The 20961-nt window shown below is 46.1% G+C and overlaps 1 protein-coding gene across 2 annotated transcripts in view; it reads left to right on the forward strand.

Annotated features, from left to right (window-relative positions):
* The first annotated feature begins 19757 nt into the window (after positions 1 to 19757).
* The window catches only part of LOC131261836 (uncharacterized), a 49010-nt gene continuing 47806 nt past the window's right edge, over positions 19758 to 20961 (forward strand). For both annotated transcript variants that reach the window (XR_009178207.1, XM_058263677.1), the window contains exons 1-2: positions 19758 to 19921; positions 20008 to 20721. Coding sequence is in view for 1 of the 2 variants with exons in the window: in XM_058263677.1 (XP_058119660.1) it covers positions 20056 to 20721 (666 nt within the window). In the remaining variant the exon portion in view is untranslated. The remainder of the gene's footprint in view (positions 19922 to 20007; positions 20722 to 20961) is intronic.

Here is a 20961-nt window from a genome sequence, read left to right on the forward strand (position 1 = left end):
GAGTTAAGCGGAAAGATAAACCCCGAAACTACCCTGCAAGCGCATTTTCGGGTGGGTGTGAAGCGTAAACAGTGTAGCGCTTGTTTTTCGCTTTGTTCCGTTTTGGATTCCCCCCACCCCCACTCTCCAATCCTCTGCACGCTTGGTGGACGGAGCTCAAGGAGGGGCCATTGTTAGACGTTCTGTGTTTGACAAACGGCAGTGTCTTGCAATTTTCCTCGCCGTTCCGGTTTCCAAGTATTTTTCGATGTTTTAACCACCTCCAAGGATGTGAAAATCCTCGATCCTCGCACAACCGTACCGTGCGACGGGAGGTCAACATTGTGGTAAACCCGTAAATGCGCCCCCGGTTTACCACCCCCGGAGCCTTTATCCGTAAAATATGCACCCGTACTTGCAGCCCGAAGAACACGGCCAGCTAATGATGGACCGGTGACGGACGGTTGGGTGGGCTTGTCTTTGCGGTGTGGTTTACACACTTCGCTGCCCCTTTCAATCTTCACAAATCACATGATGGCCGGGCAACATTGTGTCATTATGTCCGGTGGGGCGGTTGCAGCCGATTTTACAAGCCACCGCAAACGGAAGCACGAGTGTGCGCGCGCACTTCGTGAAGCTTCCGAACGCAGTGACGTCCTAAGGTTTGGGGTGGACAGCCATTTTTCATCATCATCACAGAAACACGACACGGGCAAACCCACGGTCCTCTAGCGCGCTCCAACCACGAACGCTTTTATCGTCGCGCGCGTCCGTGCTAATCTTTATCGTTGACTTTACAATCCCCTGACCAAGAAGCCCCCAGAACAAGCGCATGTAAAATGGCGATGGGAAAGGGACGTAAACCGGAGCAGTCGAGCGTAGTTAAATCTCCCCTTTTTTCGCGATAAGACCAGACAACTTCAAAAGGCCAGTCGGTCGAAATTTCTGGTCGCAAGAGTTGTCTGTCACAGTCTGCACTACTTTACTTCGCTCTTCTAGTTCAATCTGTTTTCTTTTTTTTACACCTTTTGAGGGAGAGAGGGTGGGGCTTTTCATTTGCACACAAATTTGGCCGCCAAAATGCAGCCCAACGACTTGTTTTGTTATTCAAATTATCTCCATTCCGCGAAAATGACCGACGATGAGCAGGTTTGGCCTCGTGTTGTGGAAACTGTTAAGATTAGCTTCCGTGCTTCGTAAAGGGATTTGCTCCAAATGTAAGAAGAAACAAGCACGGACACTAGAATATGAAGACCAAAGGGGAACTTACTTGTTTTTATTATAGCACAAGACAAGCTGTCGGTTTATGAAGCGAGCTCCTTTTGCAAATGATTCGTTATCCAAACGAAAAGCCCCATCATTTTTGTACTCGACGTCAACTAGGAATTAATTGTTTACATTTTAATTTTGCAGTTTTGTTTATTTTCTAACAATTTTTTGATTATGTTTGCATAACAGACGATATTTTTTCAGGTTTACTTTCCGATTTAGATGTTTTTTGAAGAAATTTGTAGCGCTGTCATCAACTTATTTGAAATATTTCAAGCTGATCAACATTTGATAGAAATTTAAACCATCACAAGAAAAATTTTAAAATTGAATATTTGAAAAGCAAATGACACGAAAAGTAAAAAGGTTCACTCAATCGCATGGTCAAAGATCTGAATCTTAGAGGAATATTTTAATAGTTATATCGTGTGTCGTGGGAATTATAATAAAGTTGACTGTTTGACAGGGTAACTAAACTGAGTGCTGAAAATAATGTTATACAAAAAAGTACACCAATACTCTTCATCTTACCTTAATAGTCAGTCCAGCCATTTCGGGCATCCACTAGCAGGTTGAAATTTTGCGTCCGTTTCCGACCGGAAAGGATACTACGCCCCCAGAAAAGCGTAATCACCACTCGACAGCAGACACTTTCACAATCCACTCGCGTACCCCGCAGAATGCTACTTCACCAAATGACCCTGATGTCGGATTCTAGCATCGCCTTCCGCTGTTGCCAATTCCTGATGGCGATGTGTCACTCATACGCAACACAACGACGAGCACAACGGTGGTCAGAAATGAAGTTGAGCGAATTTAGATGAATCTTTTCGACTGAAAAACCCGTACCGGTTTAGGTTGAACACTGCACAAGATGTCTCGTCTCATTAATTTAACAAACGTCAACTTTGCCTTTTGGTTTTCTTTCGCGCAATATTTTTGGCTGGCGAAAAAACAACTGAAGCGTGTGCTAATGTTTCCGGACGTTTCTGTTTATACTTTTACTGCTTTCTACGGCGCCAGAGGAAACCGCGAACAATTGTCGAATTACACTCACTCACACTCGGGGTCACCCGAGAAGAAACCACCGTCTTTTGGACGATCTCGAAAAACGAAAAAGAAAATGGGACGACACGGCTACAACACGCGTAAACACCGGGACATCGGAGCGTTTCTAACACAATTCCACCACCAACACCAACTTTCTGCTGGTCCTTTTTGCTTTTCCACTTTCTTTTCCACACGCAGAGCTGCAGGATTCCCGGACGGGAGGATACACACACACATACACAGACGTTAGTCTGTGGAGAACACGATTTTAAAATGTTTTCGTAACTAAATCGTTCACAATTTTAACGTTGTATTACTGGAATTAAAGAAGGAAATAGCATCGTTGTACTTTTATACTGAAACAAAGTGAACAATAAAAGCATACAATGGCAGAAAAACAACAACGGCTTCAGCGATACAATCGCGAAGTATCCAATAAACGTTCAACTGCTGACGTGTCAACCATTGGCCAGCTGTCTAAGCATCCACCAAAGCCATCACAACAATTCGTTGGTCACTTTGCCTGTCACTTTACCGGACCCGGATCCGAAAGCGGTTCGCTTTGGTTGTGACTCGAGTCGGCAAACGAGGGAAAAACTATTTATCACCACCACCACCCATTGTTGCCATGGCATTCGTGGAACTGTGACGAGCTTGAGGAGTGTCCGGTGGAAAGTTTTATTCCAACCATTCGCTTCCATCGACTTTCGGTCCTCATCGAGACTCCCCTTTCCGATCCCTGTCAACTGTAGTGTTTGATCGTTGTTACATTGTCACCGGGCACTTCAGGGACGCACCGGCAGTGGACAAGCACGTGCGGCTGTGCGGTAACAAGGATGACGTTTCTTAAGGTTGCACATTTTTACGTTCCATGGGCGGGTAGATTGAATGTTTTTCTGCTGCTGCTGCTGCTACTGCTTCTTGCTTGGTCAGTTCCGGGTACCGTGACTCATGCCTTCCGGCCCGGTTCGGCTCGTAAGACGGCAAAAGAAAGGATAAAGGCACATCAAAACCAACTCCAACCGGGGGCTGCTTTAATGGCGGGGCAACACTTGACTGATGGTGATAGGAATCTCCCGTGGCGAACACCGCTGCACATTCCGTCCTTTGCCTCTTTCGTCACGACTACTTCAATTTAAACCGACACAATTGAAGCGAGAGCTGAAATCTAGGAAAATGTTGCCGTTTCCTTATCATATCGGGGCAGCGGCTCCCACCCTCCATTTGATGGTGTTCATTTCCTTCAGTTCCGGAGCTGGAAGCTGGCAGTACTTCCGGGCAGCCGTGCTCTTCAGGGGGGTTGGCGAGTGGTTAGATCTTTTCACTTTATCTTGCTGCTCAAACGGAGCTAACGGTACCCTCCGGGCGGCACAAAGGGGTTGCAAAAGGATGGATACCCGGTACCCGGTCGATCCTTGCTCGCTTGCCCTTATCTTGCCACTGGCTGCTTCCTCCCTCCGTTTACAATTGTGCGCACCGTATCGGATCTTATCGGAGGAGTCTTATCTGTTTCACTCTCAGCTCGTAGTGCGAAAGACATTCAGGAGGATACGTAAGGCTGGGGTTGTGCACTTCGACGGAAAATGGAAAATCCTCACTCCGGACACCTTGGTAGAGGCGCTTCGGTTCCTGCTGTGCTGTGTTATTGTCTCGTATTTTATTATCTCTTTCTTTGATTTTCCTTCCTGGTAATTTCTTTTCAACCTTTTTTTTCCCCGGTACCAACGGGAAAATTGCTGTATTTTCAGCCGTTATCGGACGAAGTGCTCTTTCATGCTTTGTAGCACATCCAGCGCGTTAACAACAAAACCGTTGAAGATGCCGGGTCCCGGGATGGATCGAGTGTTGGCAACGATGCCCGATCGGTACAATAAGCATCGAAACTGGTTGTTACAGTTGAAACACTATCCCACTATTGGATTGAATTCAAGGAATTGAGTTTCCGTCCTATCTTGATGCCTCATTCCGGGGCCAATAGTTTCACTGCTGCCGCGTGCTATCTGTGCCTAGTGATCGTCAGTCTTTTGAAGCTCTTTTACAAGGCGCTCTTTTATCTGCAAAGAGAACAAGTAAAGAAAATAACAAGACAACGTTAGTACGATATCGAGACATTCCGTTCGCTGCGGGATAAGAAACAGTTTCATCCCCAGCCAGCGTTAAGGATGCACCACATCGGTCGGTTACGAAGCGTTAGTTTAAAGAGAGGATCGAAAATTAATATGCTATTTAAAATGAAACGATAACAATGGCGGCAAATTACTTTTCCTGCCTTGGGACGGGCTGGTACGGGTTTCCTTCCGGTTTGTGCTGTTTCTTTTCGATCTGATAGGAATCGATTTATGTCGGCTGGAATGCAATTGAGCAATATTAAACGAACGGAGAAGTTGTCTTTGAGTTGCTTCAAAGATGAGTACAAATTGCAGTACAGAAATTCCCCCTGATATTTAAATGCAATTCCAGTGATGCAGTATAATAATTGTTTCATAGAATGGAAGCATCACGTTCCAGAAGACAAAAAGACTAACTCATCCCTCATTCCATTGTAGTTCAATGATTTAATTAAATCGATGCAGCGATGCAACAGTATTTAATTCCCAGAATTACAATCTATCCCATGTAATGTGTAGTGCGTGTTTGGTTCAACAACATATAAAAGTTTTCTGCAATTCCTTCTAAGCTTGATATCGTAACATAAAGCTTTTGCTTCTCAATTTCATACTCAGAAACCAACGATACTGTGGACGAAGCGAACAAGTGAATCTCCTGCAGCAGGAAACATACCTTATTTTCATCATTCCCATTATTATCTCATTTCAGCATGTTTAACCACATCGGTGTACGTTCGAAAAGTTGAGCTTCAACGTGCACGATGCTCGAGGCTCCCTGTCCATCTCGGCCAGATAGTTCCCCGTTGGGCGGTACTGGGGTTCAGTGGGTTTGAGAAGAAAGAACCTTCGGGTGTAAATTGTGCATCGCTCTGTTAATGGTAAGTTATTTATGGCACTAACGCAACGTGCACGTGGTTTGCTGTAGGTGGGAAAAATCCCTCCGAACACCGACCGTGTAGAATTCCCCGTCCGAATGCCAACAGGAAGGCAGAGGTTTATTGCGTTCCGACCAGTTCCTTCCCAAATGCCGGGAGTGCAGAATTTAGCGCAATTTAGTTATTCGCTACAGTAGCTTCGTGATGGTCAGCATAAAGTTGGAAGTTGGTTGGAGTTTTTGTTTCGTTATTTTTTTTAATGAAACTTTACACTCGCCTAGTCAGCTTTTGTAAATATGAAGCGCATAAAGCATGGAATTATTTTATTACGCTGGCCACAAAGAGATTTATTGCTGGACATAAAAACATTGCGTTTGATTGAGCTTCGTTTCGCTGCAAAACATAAAGATGTCTCGTTTGTTCATCTAATCTTTATAGTGTAAACGTGAGCGTTACATAGCTTCTACCGCAAACATCGTACAAAGCGCTAACATCTCCTTCTCATTAGACTGGTCCGTATGCAACGCATACAATCAGCCCCAATTCATAGCAACAATCGTCCAATTTCCATTCCGCAAGTACTCTTGCATATAAAAATCCCACCCATCCCAGGGATACTGATTTCAATGGAATGGATTTTCTTAACCTTCGCAACCGGGGAGCGAAGGAGAAAAGGAAAAGGAAAAATCGCTTTCCCTTCCGCATGCATCGAACGGCAGCGCGTTCGACAAATTGCTTGATGCAAAGTCAGCGCACGTTCCGTTCATCGCTCACGCATAATGTCCTGCCGGCGGGCAGTCTTCGAAGTGGATTTCCCCGATTCCCGACCCACGCGACCCTTCGGACAAGTTGCCCGGAGTGAAGCTCCTAACTAACGCCATTGAACCAGCGGAGAAATTGTGCTCGAAAGTCCACCACTATTACGCAAAAGGACGATGGTGGAAGTTTTTCTTGCACTGTCATGCAAAGTCAGTCAAGAACGCGTGGAAGCGAGTGATAAAAAAAGGGAGACGGTATGATTTTTCCAGCAAGATAATTGTTTGCCTGGTGAACGTGAATGGTCTGCGGGCCAGAAGGCAACCATTTTCCTCCGGCTTTCGGTCAAGTTTGGACACTTTTTTCTTCTCTCTAAGATTGTCCTCTAAGATGTACTAATTCAACTAATGTCGTTAGATGCCTCAAGATTGGGGTATTCGGGTCGCTCGAAGTTGAGGCTTACCAAAGGTCCTACGACGTTGATTCGCATGCGTACGTTGGGGGGCACGTACCGGTGCTTCCCCCTGGCGCCCAGCATGAGTTTTTCCCGCCAGCATTACGTGATCCTGTTCGGATTTCGAACTAAAATGTAATATTTTTTTTTCGTTTCGTTCCCTCTAAACTTTCCCAAACCATAACAGCAGAACCAGCAGAACCAGAACATCTTAATGGCACAATCAATTCCATTCGCCCGCCCCGGCCCGTCCCAATCGGCACGTGCGCACCAGCTTTCCCGGGCTCCAATGAATCCTAACGCAATCACAATCTGATTCCGGCGCACTGATAGATCGCGTTGGCAATAAGCATCACTTCTTCACGCTTTCGCGCGGCTAACAACTTCTCACCCAAGTGTCCTGCCCAAATAAATCGCCCCCTTACCAAGGAATGGAACTGGTGGAGGAGGACGTTCTTCCATCCGGGCGGCGTTGTTAGGCATCGGGGGATTTGTTCGGTTCGGTGTTTATCTTCGGTGGAACACTGTCGGTGTGTCCCTTGCGCCGGCGAAGGTCTAATTTTTCCTGGACCTAATTGTGAAAAATGTCCGTACAACGTTTCCAAGCCGGCTTTGGAGGGAGTTCGGGGTAATTTCTCCCGGCCCCCCCATTCGTTAGCGACCGGCGAAGGAAGAAAATATTGTAACACTCATTACCGAGCCGAAACCCGAAAGCCCACGCTGGTATTGGAAATCTTGGTGCGAGAAGGTTACCGCACACAATTTACGAATGAGCTTTGGAATGGGGGGGGGGGGTGTCGAAGGTGGCCCGGGGCAACCTTTCGTTCGTGCGATACTAATTACCCACCGGGCACCAGCCACCACCCCTTCGGCGGTCGCTTTGGGGCGACAGTTGTTTCTGTTTCGGTTTCGATCGGCACGATTTTTCCACGATAATTTTTGCGATAAGCAGCACGACGACGGTTGGTTTTTCCGTTACTTCGATCGCCGGCACTCGGGAGCCGGAGCGAATTCGGGCACAATCTGCCCTTGAACGAGCCCTTTGGCCGCGCGTTTAATTGGGTCTTTGGGTGCCGCTGCACCCGGCACGGGTAAGATAACCTTGGGCCCTCATTTTCCTGCGCCGTTTGTACACGGCGAGCTTGTTAGCATGTTGTAAACACATTTCCAAAGGTTAGTTATTTTCCTCCCAAAGGGAATTGAGCGAAGCAACATTGGACGCTGGACATTGGAAATTCCTTTGTTTGACGTTTGTTATAAATGAGAAAAAAAGCTACACATGATAAATCGATTTTAGTTAGCTAAAATACTATTTGATTTCGAAATTTGTAAAACGAATCACGAATAAAAGACAACTCAATAGCTTCACACTGAATTGAAAAGTAGTTAAGAGCAGTGGTTTATTTTTTCCTGTTTCGTTACATGAGAGTTATGGCTTCCATTATAATGAAATGATTTTTCCAGACGTTAAATAGTACATCGCTCTTAAATACTGCAATGCACCGTCCGACGACCAGCGGAGAGTGGAAAAGTAATCAGCATTGAAAACGCATTGTATCATATGACGCTCATCCAACCGGGAAACCCTTCCGGTTTCGTCATATGAATGACATTTTACTCATTCAAAAATGCACAACTCATTTGCCGACTGCAGCAGCATCAATTACTATTCTATGCATAATGCAAAAAAATAAAAATGCACCGTCTCCCACCCCACCCACTGTATCTCATTTCCACGCAATTCGATGATCCGTGTGCCAAGTGCCATTGGCAGCTAGGGACCATTAAACTCGAGCCTAGTAGCACGTGCAACACAGGTGTGCATCCGATGTGCAACACCATCGGCTGACTGGGACCGTTTTGTGATTGAAGCGGTTCGCGTTACCGTCGGGAACTGGAGGCAAGGGAGATGAGAACGGGGGAAAAAACGGCCCGCATACGAGTCTCCTGTTCAAGTGAAGCTCAATCAAGCCGAAATCGATCACCCCGCTCGACTGTGGATATGAGAAAAATAAACAGACAGTTAATTGTTGCAATTATCGGTTCGATCGAGCGGCATCGGGAGCATCGTCCTTCAAACTTCCGGTCAAAAAAGGTAAATACCGGCAACCGGTAGAGGGCGCAGCAGCAAGCGAAAGCCGGGGGGAAGCATGTGCGCAAATAAAAAACCATTGACCCCAACCTCCTCCCCATGTGTGCCACAAAGTTTTTAAACAATCTCTCGGTGTTTAAGCAAATGCATCATACTATTGTGTACGGGTTCCGAATATAAAACATGCGGATTTATGACAACCGGACACTGGATAGCCACGCTGTTTTCCCAATTCGCTGGCACGATGTTATGATACATTCTCTCTTCATGCTTATTTATTCGGGGATCGTTTTCCATTGGAAAAACAAAAATCCCGCTTGGTCACAAACCGATCGAATTGCTGATTTTGGAAACGGGGTTTCACTATATTTTAATTCTGTTTTTCCACCCCATCGCCAACTTGTGTTCGAAGCGACTACCTTCATTCTAATATTTGCTTTCCACCGATACAACAAATGCCGATGAAGCAACGCTGGATCAAAGTTCGCCATGCTCGTGGTCAACTGTTGCAGGTTTGGAATGGTTTGTTTCTCTTTTGGTTTGCCATCACCCATTTCCTGGTGCAGCAGTAAACTTTACCACTAATGAAAATACTCTCCAACCGCAACGGACACAGTATGTTATCGGGGGGCAGTGACCGTTGGAAATTGTGAAAAACAAAGTACGAAAAGCTACTACAACCCACCGCTGGAACTAATTTCACCAACCTGGTACATGGAATTTTTACCAACGTTAAACATTCTTATCATCCACCGAGCGTTGTTAGGATACGGTATCGCATTCCGGAAACGATTCTCTTTCGTTCACGACCCGAAAACTTATTGACCACCGCTTACTGATTAAAACTTATCATACGAAACTACCTTTCCCCGGGCATCACACTAAACAACTCTTAACTATTTCAATTACTTGTAACTTCCTTCAAGCTTGATGAAAATTTTTGATTACAACACCCGTGAAATACTAGTTCGAGCACAATTTGTAAAGGTACTCTCAGCAATTTCATTGTTTTGCTCAGATTTCGCCCTCAGGGTAGAATAATTTGAAACTGACGAAGAAACAACCATGGAAACAAAGCACTTTTCCTCAACTCGTTCCAACCAAAAGGTTAGGTATAAGATTTATCTCGGTTTAATTGACCAGCGAGCAACAGTAATGCACTTGAGAGTGCTGCCATGACAGTTTATTATCGGTTAGAGATGGAATTTAGAGTGGAAAGTTAAGTTCAATTTGTAAAGCTTCCATACCTAACAAGTTTGTAATGGTTTTTTCTGTTTTAAAGAAAATCATAATTCTTTGAAATCAAATTTTGAACTTATTTTTGGAACTAAACTTCAACAACGCGGGAAAGCACAAAATGTACGGAAATATATTTCCAATCACTTGCTAACGATCCCTAATGGATGGATCCGCGACAAATCATGGTTTATGACCACTTCGGATCAGACCACTTTGTGTATGTGGTAATAAAAAACGAGTATGAAATATGTCTCAATTTACTAAATCGTTCAGATTAATCCTCCTTGTGTATTTAATGGTTCCTCAAAAGTGAACAAATCCATCCAAATTCTACACCGACGTGAACTCGCAGCAGCAATTCCTCTCGGTAGACAATTCGTCGCGAACGCTGCAGCGAAAAACCCCCAACCCTCCATCCCACATAGACCAAATGTACCGTTTATCTCACCATTGAATGGGCGAGTTTGTCATAAATCATCAAATAAATGCATAGCAACATCGTACAGCAAAGCTCCCGCCATCCGATCGTTTTCCATCGTAGAAAGCGATCGTTTTAAGTGCGCCCGGGATCATCATGTATCATTTGCCTCAGCGATGAAGGCTTGCCACTCACGATCCGTCTATATTTCAGTCGCCATCAACAGCGCAGGAATAAAAACGTACACACCCCTCAAGCAGCTCCATCGACATGAAGTCTTCTCGAGGACACAAAGCGCAAAGTAGTTGTGTGTACATCTTATGACGCTGATGGTAACCGAAGCGGTGGTAGATACGCACATGGTGGAAGGACACGGGGGAGAGACGGAAAGAAACCAGCGGTAGAATATTACAGCACCATTTCCTGGCACCAGCGTGCGACGACCGTGTCGTATGATTCCCGTTCCCCCCCTCGATGGCATGTGTGTTGACATTTTTTAAAAGCTTCTTCCACCCAAGCTTTATGTCTTCCTGTGGCTTCGCCTAAGTGACACACGCTGTAAAAGAACGAAACGAAAAATAAAAATAAATAATACAAAAGCATGGAACGGGTTGCAGAGCACCCGGTGGTCCCATCGAAACCCATAACTCCGCCATCAGTCTCCGATCAGCATATTCCGGAATGACACTCCAACGGTGCCGGGATTGGGGCAGGCACGGGTTCGCTGGTGGTAATGCATTCGAACAAGTGGGTGTACGACGCAACGGTGACGCAACGGAGAGGTCCTTTTAAGTAGGAGGTTTTCCCTCCCCTGCCACTTGCACCCTTACCCTCGGCATTCCCATCGAATACACTTCCTTCCGTTTCGTGCGATGCGATTTAAAACATTTCCTCGAGCTGCTTCTTTTCTATTCTTCCGGCGCAGAAGTATCCCCTTTCTCCCTCCCCCGTAACGACCCGGAATGGTGCTCATATATGGGTATATTCCAATGAAGAGCACATTCTTATGGCTTTTACTGAAGGGGTGGTCGTTTTTTCCTCCGGGTAGTCTCCAGTTCGTGGCAGTTTTTTACTGCTCTTCTGAATTCTGTTATGATCATTATAGTGCTATTGCTGTTGTCTGTTATGTTGAGCTTCCGGAACCGTCACACGAACACGACACGCGTCGCTTTCAACCGATTCACCACCGCTTCTCCCGATTGCTGTTCTCGATGACACGCCGAGGGAGATGGGAAAAATATCTCAAGCCAGTTGGAATGGCGCATATGGGGGGTGGCCATTAGGCATCACTCTGCTGGCGAGGGACGAAGGTTCCGCCATCGTCCCTGGTAAGCAGGCTAATGTTTTCGAAGCGAGCCGTATCAAAAGTGGCTACTCGCCGCGGTAGAACCGGTTGGCTAATGTCATCCGCGAGGAGCTATGTCGAGGTCCGATACGATCGATAGTGGGCACGGTTTGTCTTTCCAGCTCCAGAAACCATCCCGGAGGAAAATGTAATGGCGCTTTCGAACCAACCTAGGAACCGGCTAGACAAGAAAGTAATTTAGGAGCAATGGAGAACGGTGCCTGCCCGCGATATGAAGTACTTAAAGGAGCGCAAGCCTCGACTCAACTAACCGTTCAGTGTTATGGCGGACTGGTGGAAGTTTCGTCCATCCAACCGGCACTTCATCCGAACGGAGAGGTTCTTGTTCGGTTCGGTCGAGAAGGCTGCTCCAAAGGTCCGTTTGGAAGGATTGCCATTTGCAGAATGGCACACTCGGTACGGGGCAAGCCTTCAGACATTTGGGCTCCTTTCCTTTTTCCATCGAACCGGAACCGCCATCGAACCAGCAGCCCGTGAAGTGTTCTCCTCTCACTACCTTCTCGGTTCGCTGAAACCCAGCAACGCTTCACGCGCGTGGACAAGACCATCCTGGCCCGAGGAGAAGGGCGCACCGTTGAGGATGCTGAAGTAGAATGCTTCAATTTCACTAATTTATGGCCATCTCTGCCCATTCTGCTCGAGCAGTGCCCTGGCCGGTGCGGCCGATCCCCGATCGATCCCCCTGGCCAGGCTCAACAGACGGCAACGCTCCGGAAAGCTCCGTCCGCCCGTCGAACCATTTCCCCAGGACCACTCGGTAGAACACGCTTTCACCGAAAAACGCTGGGCGTAACGAATATATCTTATTTTAATCAGTTCTGCTTCGCGCGAACTCATTGATTTTCTTCATTCTTTCCTGTTTCTTTTCCTGGCGGGGTCTTGGCGCACGCCCGGACCGTAGGGGTGCCGAGCTGGAAAACATTTCCAATATTGTTTTCGACATTTCCCTTCCAATATATCAATTGCTCGATTGCTGAACGTGACCGTCGAGTGGGCCGGTTCGCTTTCAAGCAGACCAGCATGGCAGCAAGAATCGAGTGTAGAAAGCACACTTTTATCGCATGGTTTTGCGGGTTGGGGGAGGAGTGGTGGGGAGTGAGAAGATCAATTTCCGAACGAAGCTCAGATCTTCCGGAACCGCAGCACTTCATCAGTCAGCAGGTTTTGTGCCGCTCAGCTGAAGAATGGGTTTGTTTTGGCGTTTGGTTTGGCTAAAAGCTTGCGCACTATTGCAGTTAACGGGATTTAATGGAGAGGACACATGGTCGAACATAGATTTCAAAAATTCTTTTCATTGAAGAAACGTGTGAAAACTTTACCAAGTAATTATGTTCATATAAACATCTAGACACCTTTTGAAGTATTCAAATCTTCCAAATTCAAACAGCTAAACGTTATCTCACTCTCCTCCAACCAACTGACATTCGATCCTTGAGTAGCCTTCTCAAAATTCTTTCAAATTCATAAGAAAATACTCTTTGAGTCTCCATTGAATTTCACGGTCGTTCCTTCAAACCAAATCCTTGCCGAAGACCGCATAACAACGATGCAGATGTTTGCATATTTTCACTTAAAAATCCCGAAAGCCTAGAGGCAACGGCAAACTACCGCCCATGGAATTGAGGCTACTCTCCTCAGTTTACCGTGTTTGTTTTTTGGTTGAAGCTCAAGTCCACGTTTCACGTCCCTCGTCTACATGTATTTTTGGGTCGCTTCTTTGCTATGTTGTTAGGCACAGAATTTGTTGCTCGTAAAGGGCACGCTGGAAAGGGTAAACTTTTGCGCGCCTGACAGAGACGACTCTTTCTAAGAAGTGGTCCATGGGTGCCCACTATAGTACACCTACGAGGGTGGCCCTAAACCCGGGACCACACGCGGCGAAGGAACCGGTTCCGGTTCCGTCGGTGGCCTATAATAAAATAATAATGTATGTAATCCTCCGAAAAACCGATTTTTCCCTGCCGTGGTGCAGGTTTCTCTATCATTCCATTGGCGGCAGGGCCGAAGCGCACGGCGGTTGTTGCTGTTTTCAAGCGACTTCCGTGCCGTTACGGAAGGTTGCTCGTGGAATTTACCGACTCGCACGCTTGATGACATCGTTAGGCAACATATTCGCCGGCGGAACGGCAACTTGTATCACCGTTCGTGCGAGGAAAGTAAACACACTAGAACAAAGTCAGAAATATACTATCCACTTTCTTTTCCTCTGGAAATATTGACCATCCGTATCGTGGGGAACGGGACCTTCATCTCGCATCCTTTTAATAGAGACAGCTGCAGGCAAGTTGCAATTATGCTGAAAGGGTACTAAAATTTGGCCAGTTCCTTTTCTTTCCATTTCGCCCGCGGCAGCATAACGAAAGCATATTGAAATGCTCAATCAATTACACTAATAGCGAAAGTCGGTTTGCCCATTCTCAAGCAAGCAAGTATCCCGTGTTCCTTTGTGCGTTCCTGCATTACGAACGCGACTGGATGGCGAAAACTTTCCCGCCTCGTAAGCACGTCGTCCGTGGGGCTGAATAAAATACGCCTTGCCATAAACAAGATTCGCTAAAATTTGCCGCTCCACAAATAAAGAACCACTATTCTATTTCCAGTCACCTTCATCAGGCTCCAATCAAGTGGAATTGGAAGATAAGAAACTTTACAGTTCGTAAGCACTATATTTTCGCTTGCTCTATTTATGACGACCCATTTGCGCCGATCCGGTCGATTTTGTGCCGACCGGGAACTTTTTGTGTTTAACGAGCGCGAAAGCGAAACCCCGAAGCCGTTAACGGAGTCGTAAAAGTTGGATGCACATAATTCAGCGGCGGAAGTAAGCCGAGCAGGTAAACAAGAGTGCAAAGTGGGCAACAGATGAGTCAACAAGATCTCTAGAGTCTTTAAAAATGTCACGAATATGTGGATATAAAATTTATAACATACATTCACAATGTTGATAGTAAAAGCAGAAATATATTTCAAGTATTTCAAAGGCTATTTCTATTACTTCAAACACCAGCCCCAATGTAGTTCCAACGAAACGATACCACACCATAGCAAAAACTAATGCTGCATATTCTCAAATAGAGCCCCGGTAGCTCTTCCACTGCCACTGATACGGGAATCCATTTCATCCACTCCAATCGACACCTCCCACACGACGACACTTGATTGCTAATGACAAGAGTAATTGTGGCGCCGCGGTAGAAGCGGAAAGGTGGTGCAAATTTAAAAGTACTTAATTCAAAAGTCATTATCCTATGCACATAAAATTGCCATCGGATCTTACGTACCGTTTCGGGAGGGATTCACCATAATGAGGCACCCATCGGAAGCTCCTAAACACTTCCGCACCAAGGGGTGCGGTGGGATAATTTCCCTACCCGCGTGAAATTCCGGAACCCCTATGCAACAACGTCGATGAAGTACGTGTGGAAAAGGCTCACATCTCTCCCTTCACTCCAACCAGCGCCACTATAAACGTAGAGCTATGAGGGGAGCGTCAATTGCGAGCTAACGCTTCGGAGAACTTTTCCAAATTCGGTCGGACAATAAATTAGCGCATTTGAAGTAAATATAGCTTAAATTGAATAAATTTTCCGCCATACCCGTTTCCCACGGTAAGCTCATCGTTCATGCGAGTCGTTTCCGCAATGCCGCAGCCATTCGGTTCCAACTTCGTCCCTACCCGGTGAACCAATTTCCTCTACCGTAGACCTTCCATGCCCAGCATGACGGTAGCACCGAGGTGTGTGTGTGTGTGCGCGTGTAATCAGGTGGATAAATAAAATTTCCAGCACAATTTGTTTCCAAACTCTGCCAGCTGCATAACCCATCCCCAGGTAAGGAGGAGCGTCCTATTTAAACCCAGCGAATATATTGTAAATTATTCCAAAGCGGTTAGGGATTTACAAACCGGGTGAACTCGAGCTCCCGAACTTTGTACCCCATTATTGGTTGCCTGCGTGAAAGGATGCATAGTTTCCCATCCCAAAAGCGCCTACTGGAAAGCGCTGGTTAATCAGCCTCCATCGGTGTCGGGCGCTGGCCATGCGTAACGACAACTAAATGGATCGGGGATTCGGAACAATCTGCGCAGGGGCAGCAAAACTACCTTTAACAAGGCTTTACAAATTTCCTGCCAGGTGGCTAGGGGGGTGAACCGTCAAACCCTGGGTACTCCTTCGCCCCCGAGGTGGTTTAATCAATAATTTCCACCAATCAGCGGCCAATCCGTACAAGCTGCCATTCCTTTACAACGCTCTGCGCCTGAGTTGGGCACGAAAATGTTGCTCCAATAGTTCCGAGCACCGGAACGAGCTAAAATAAGAGATGGGGTGAGAGAGAGAGAGAGTGGGAGAGTGAGTCCGTTCTGCAATCAACCGGAAGCCACATAATTTTAATTCAATCTAAAGCCTGACGCAGCGCATCGTCCTGGGGCGGCATAAACACGTGCTGTAGCTTTCCTTTTTGGCGTTTGTTGGAGCCAGCCTACCTAGCCGCGGTCGGGCGAAATGTGCGAGACAGCTGCACGGTGAAAATTTAGCGACTCTCGATAAATAATTAAACATACTAATAAACTTTTCCAATAATTCGTCAGCGCACCGCTCCCTTCCAATCTTATCGCGACTGATGGTATTTGCGAGCCCGAGAGTTCGCCGTACGCCAGCTAACGTCGACCACCTGTTTCCAGGCCCTAATCCCAGCCCAACTTTTCCGGACGGGGGGAAAACATAAAGGGGCTTGAAAAGTTCCCCCCCAAGCAAGCTGACGCTGCGCCGTCGGGCCTACGCCTCAAGTTATCGGAAAGTTATTACCCGGCTGTAAAAAGCATCGATGAAACACGGCCCAGGCAAAACGGCTCCCTGCCAGGATGACGATGCGGCGTCCGTTCACGGGCCAGGATGCAGTGTCAACGTTGACGCTGACGCGATTGATCATGGGACGATAAGTACAAAATTTAATAGCGCACCAACGGGACGCAAGGACCACTTTTCGACAAGCACTAAAATTTGCATCAAAACCCCGCCGTACCATTAGGGGACGCGGTATGTTCCCCCTGCCCAAGTACTAACCAGGAGTTTTTGACACAAACATGTGCCGTAGGGTGAGAGGCCGGAAGGGCATGGCCGGGGGATCGATGTGCCATTAAGGCAATTAAATAAATATTGCAAACGAATTTAGCAAACTCAAAGCCGTGGTGGCGGTGTTCGCTTTCGGTGTCTGTTGCAAATGGAGGAGGGAATCGAATTAACAATTACTTAAAAACAACAACAATAACAATAAAAACTCCTGCCACACTCGATAATGAAGGGCACCATTTGCCGATTTAATTGGTATGTACCCGTACAGTATTGCACTCGACCACGCGGCTGCCCACCTCCAATGCGGTCGGCAAATATTCAATGCATCATTTTCAAGTGCAATTAATTGATCTTAATTAAAGATTTTCATGTGATAAATGGTCGCACAGAGGGCGCTGTTAACAAGAAAAAAAACACAAACCACTTAACACGCCCCCAGAGATAGTGTCATGTTTAAATAATGCTCATTAAGAAAGGGCAACGAGAAATTTTGAAAGCAATTGACCGTGGCTTTGGGTAAATAAACCAAAATGCGAACAACTATTTTCTTCGTGATTTAAAAATGTAATTATCACTTATCACCACCGAAACAAGCTGCAAATTATAGCCTGTGGCTACGTGAAATTCACGTTCACGGTTCAAAACGTCATGCAAACGCTTCTCGTTATCGCTCGATAACCACATAAGCCCATCGTTCACAATACTGTCTATTGTGTGGATTATTTGCACGTGGGGTGGCGTCTGTAAAGGGGTGGGGACACAATTATTATCTACCATCAACTCCGGGCTCATTTCTTCGAGTGTCTTCCACGACTAATGGAGTCACATTCAGTGTTTCTCATTGTTTGCAACTCATCTCAACAAAGATGCGCTTCTTTGAGATTTGTCGTTGAGAAATGTAACTGGAAGTAGTAAATTACTGTGCAACATCTTCTTTTTCTTCTTTGTGGCGTAACGACCGTCTTCGATCAAGAGAGTTTGAAAATAAAATTTAATTTATTTTGTTAAATATCAACATGCTTGGTCAGCAGTTTGACTTTTTTAAAAAACGGTCAGATACCTTGCGCGATAAGCCGTAATTAGGCATTCTTGAGTAGTAAAAGCACAATTAAATTGGTTTTTTTTAAATTTTACTATCCCTGAGAATCACTGCCTGGTCCATTAAAGCACTCAAGTATGGAATTGATTAAAGCGTGAGTAAGCCGTACAGCTAGAGAAAATTACGGAAACCAACTGTATCGGATTATTAACAATTAGCAACATTTGTGATAAGCTGCCTTCCATTAGCGATTATTTTCTATAATGCAAGGCAGGTGATTGCTACATGAAATATCGAATGAGATCCTCATTAGTGGCAGCATTTAAGCATCTCTCGTAGAGCAGGGATGCGTCCTGATAGAGATTTATCATTATCTTTAACGCTAGCTGATAACGAGCCGGAGTGGGGAAGCTAGTCATTGAGACTTTTTTTCTCACGCTGTATCACATCATTGGAAGAATAACCGGAATTGAAGAACCATCCGGATTTTTTTGTATGGGACAGTCATCGCTTCGAATTAAATTCAGTAAATTATACCTCCTGGTGGAAAATGTCATGACGCCATGCGAATTGTTTGAAACGACCTTACAAAGTGCAAACTACTGCGTACAAAAGCACAGGCAACACATACCATTTTCAGCCACCAGCTGGAAGTCCGAAACCGGTAATTCCAGTGATCTATATCGGATACACAGATAAACACCGTACAAATAAACAATTCGATCGCGGTACGAAAAAACCGGTCCCTTCACGGAACGCTGCTCACATGATCGAACGCGGCGGATGGCGCCTCGCACACAATCAAACAACCGATCAAAACACAAACGGGGGGACTACGCGTCAAGCAACACTGCTTCAAAATGGATGATCGAAAGTGGAGCTTTGAAGCGAAGAATGATCTCGATCGATCGTTTGTGAATCTTTAATAACACTGCTACGCTGTAGATGTTTTGTCTGTACTATAATCACAACGTGTGTTACACTAGGAATAGAAAATCACATTGTTTCTTACTTTGGGCAATGGTGAATATTGCACCATCCAGAGTAATATCATTGATTTCACTGAATCGATTGATCGTAACCGAGCGCAACGAACCGCACTACCGTCGGAGGCTGATCGTAAACTGACAGGTGAATCGCTCTCGCGGATTAGCTGTCGTGAGTACGGCGCGGCGTGAACAACACGCGGCCGTCGTTGGCAACTAAGCGATCCGTGGACACACACACATGTCCGCCACGTTATTCTCTCGCAACAGTGGTTCCAAGAAAACACTTCGCGGAGCGTTCCACAATGGAGATTGACCACGACCCTCCATTTAAACACACACACACTTTTTCAAACTTTCTCGCGGCTCACAAAGATCTCACCGATGTCAACGCAGAAGGCGCTGCCACGCGGTATTGTCCGCGGCAATGCGTGAGCCAAACTCATCTCTCCGCGAGCATGAGATGATGCTGGTTTAATGATGCGTGCTTCGCTTGATGATTACGATGCGTTCTTCGAACGACGAGATGAAACTACCGCGGTCTACTGCCTTATCGTTGCGCTCGCTGTGTAATAAATGTGTTTCATTATTCCGACCATTCTTTATGGGCCCTTGAAACGGGCAAGCGAACTTGCCTCCCGCACCGATGGGCGCACATCAGACGCGTCATCAAGTTGAGTCGGTTGTTAGTTTTATTTTTACGACTTTCGTACCAAAATAGCGCACTTCTCCCTAGGGATGATTTTTACGGGCATGATTCTTCATGGTGTGTTTCGTTATGATATTTATGCTTGGAGTAATGATGCACGCTCGTCCATTTTTAAGCAGGCTTTATAAATAAAAATAATTTCCTAATTGCAACAGTTCGGAAGGACTAGCAACCTTTGATTCTAGTAGCTTTGGTTATTGTACTCAAGGACCATTTGTCAAAACCTGCCCGATCCAAGTAAACTTTGCAAAGTGGTATTAGTGTGCATTTCGTTTTTATTTCATCCACTAGGATCCGAATGTACGTACAGGTTTAGTGTTAAAATTGACGTTATGTAGGGCTGCTGACTGTACAATAGTATGTTCTATCCTGGCAGCTGAATTCGTGCTAATCTGTCAAATTCGGAAAAGATCCAGCATTCATATTGCTTCGTAAACAAACAACTCCGCTACGGACATTGCTGATTTTAATCCGATAAAATTGTTAAGCGTACAAACATCCTGCATCGGGTAAGAATGTTATTGACAGCAGAGCTCGTTCATCAAACCTTGGTTTTTTACAAAAATATTTGTTTTTGTTTTTTTTTTACTTGCAGTGTCTAGTGCTCAATGAAAACACCACTGCTTGCTCCAACAGTTGCGTTATGAACTCGAATTATGTGCAAAAATTCACCGACTATTTGCAAAACATACCGGCTCACAAAACTTCCAAACCCGTTGTAGATCAAACCAGTACCTCCAGTTCGGTTGTGGCGATGCAACCACAATCGAAGCCATTGATGAACAAACCTTCGAGCAAAAAAATCTCCGGAAAGAACGGTCAACCCGGACCAGCCGTTGTCGGTGGGGTCGGTATCCGGCGTCCGGTTTGGGTTGTGCCATCGGCAGCTAGCTCTCAACTTCCGCATCAGCCCGCGGATGAGCGTAAATTTGTACGGACATGCTGCCCCTCGCGTCGCGCCGAATCGGTCCGACCTTTGCGAAGGGTGGACTGTCGTTGGGCGGAAGGTGACAAACCTCAAACCCCACTTATTGCCTCAGTGCCCAAGGGTGATGTGATTCCGGTGGAAAAATGTCCCGATACGCCGGAACCAAAGGAGCTCAGTCTAGGACACGGTGACGGTCTTGGCGATAACGTCAATCACCAACACAATCCAGCGCTCGCATCAGAGGATCTGACAGCTGGCGACGGACACGATAAAAGTGGACAAAAACGGACGCCAGAGGAATTTTGGGATCGTCAACCGTCGTCCTGGGCCGGAATGCTGTCCAAGGCCCATCCCCGCACGCAACCCGCCGTCAAACGAAAGGTACACCTTTACTCGTCCTATCTTCTTCGCTCACGAACGGCTGTGATTCGTTATCGACGACCAAAACTGTACCCAAAAATGTCCTCCAGGTCCTGTAACGAGATAACGATGATTTCGTTAACTGTTATTTAGGGAACCGGCGGAAGAAGATGCGGAGAAATGGTTCTCCCAATCCGGCCCTCTCGACCCTTGCTTCTGTGCCAATTTTTACCTCACCAACGCAAACAGGCCCGCCTGTTC

Source organism: Anopheles coustani, chromosome 2 (assembly GCF_943734705.1).
Source record: "Anopheles coustani chromosome 2, idAnoCousDA_361_x.2, whole genome shotgun sequence".
NCBI lineage: Eukaryota > Metazoa > Arthropoda > Insecta > Diptera > Culicidae > Anopheles > Anopheles coustani.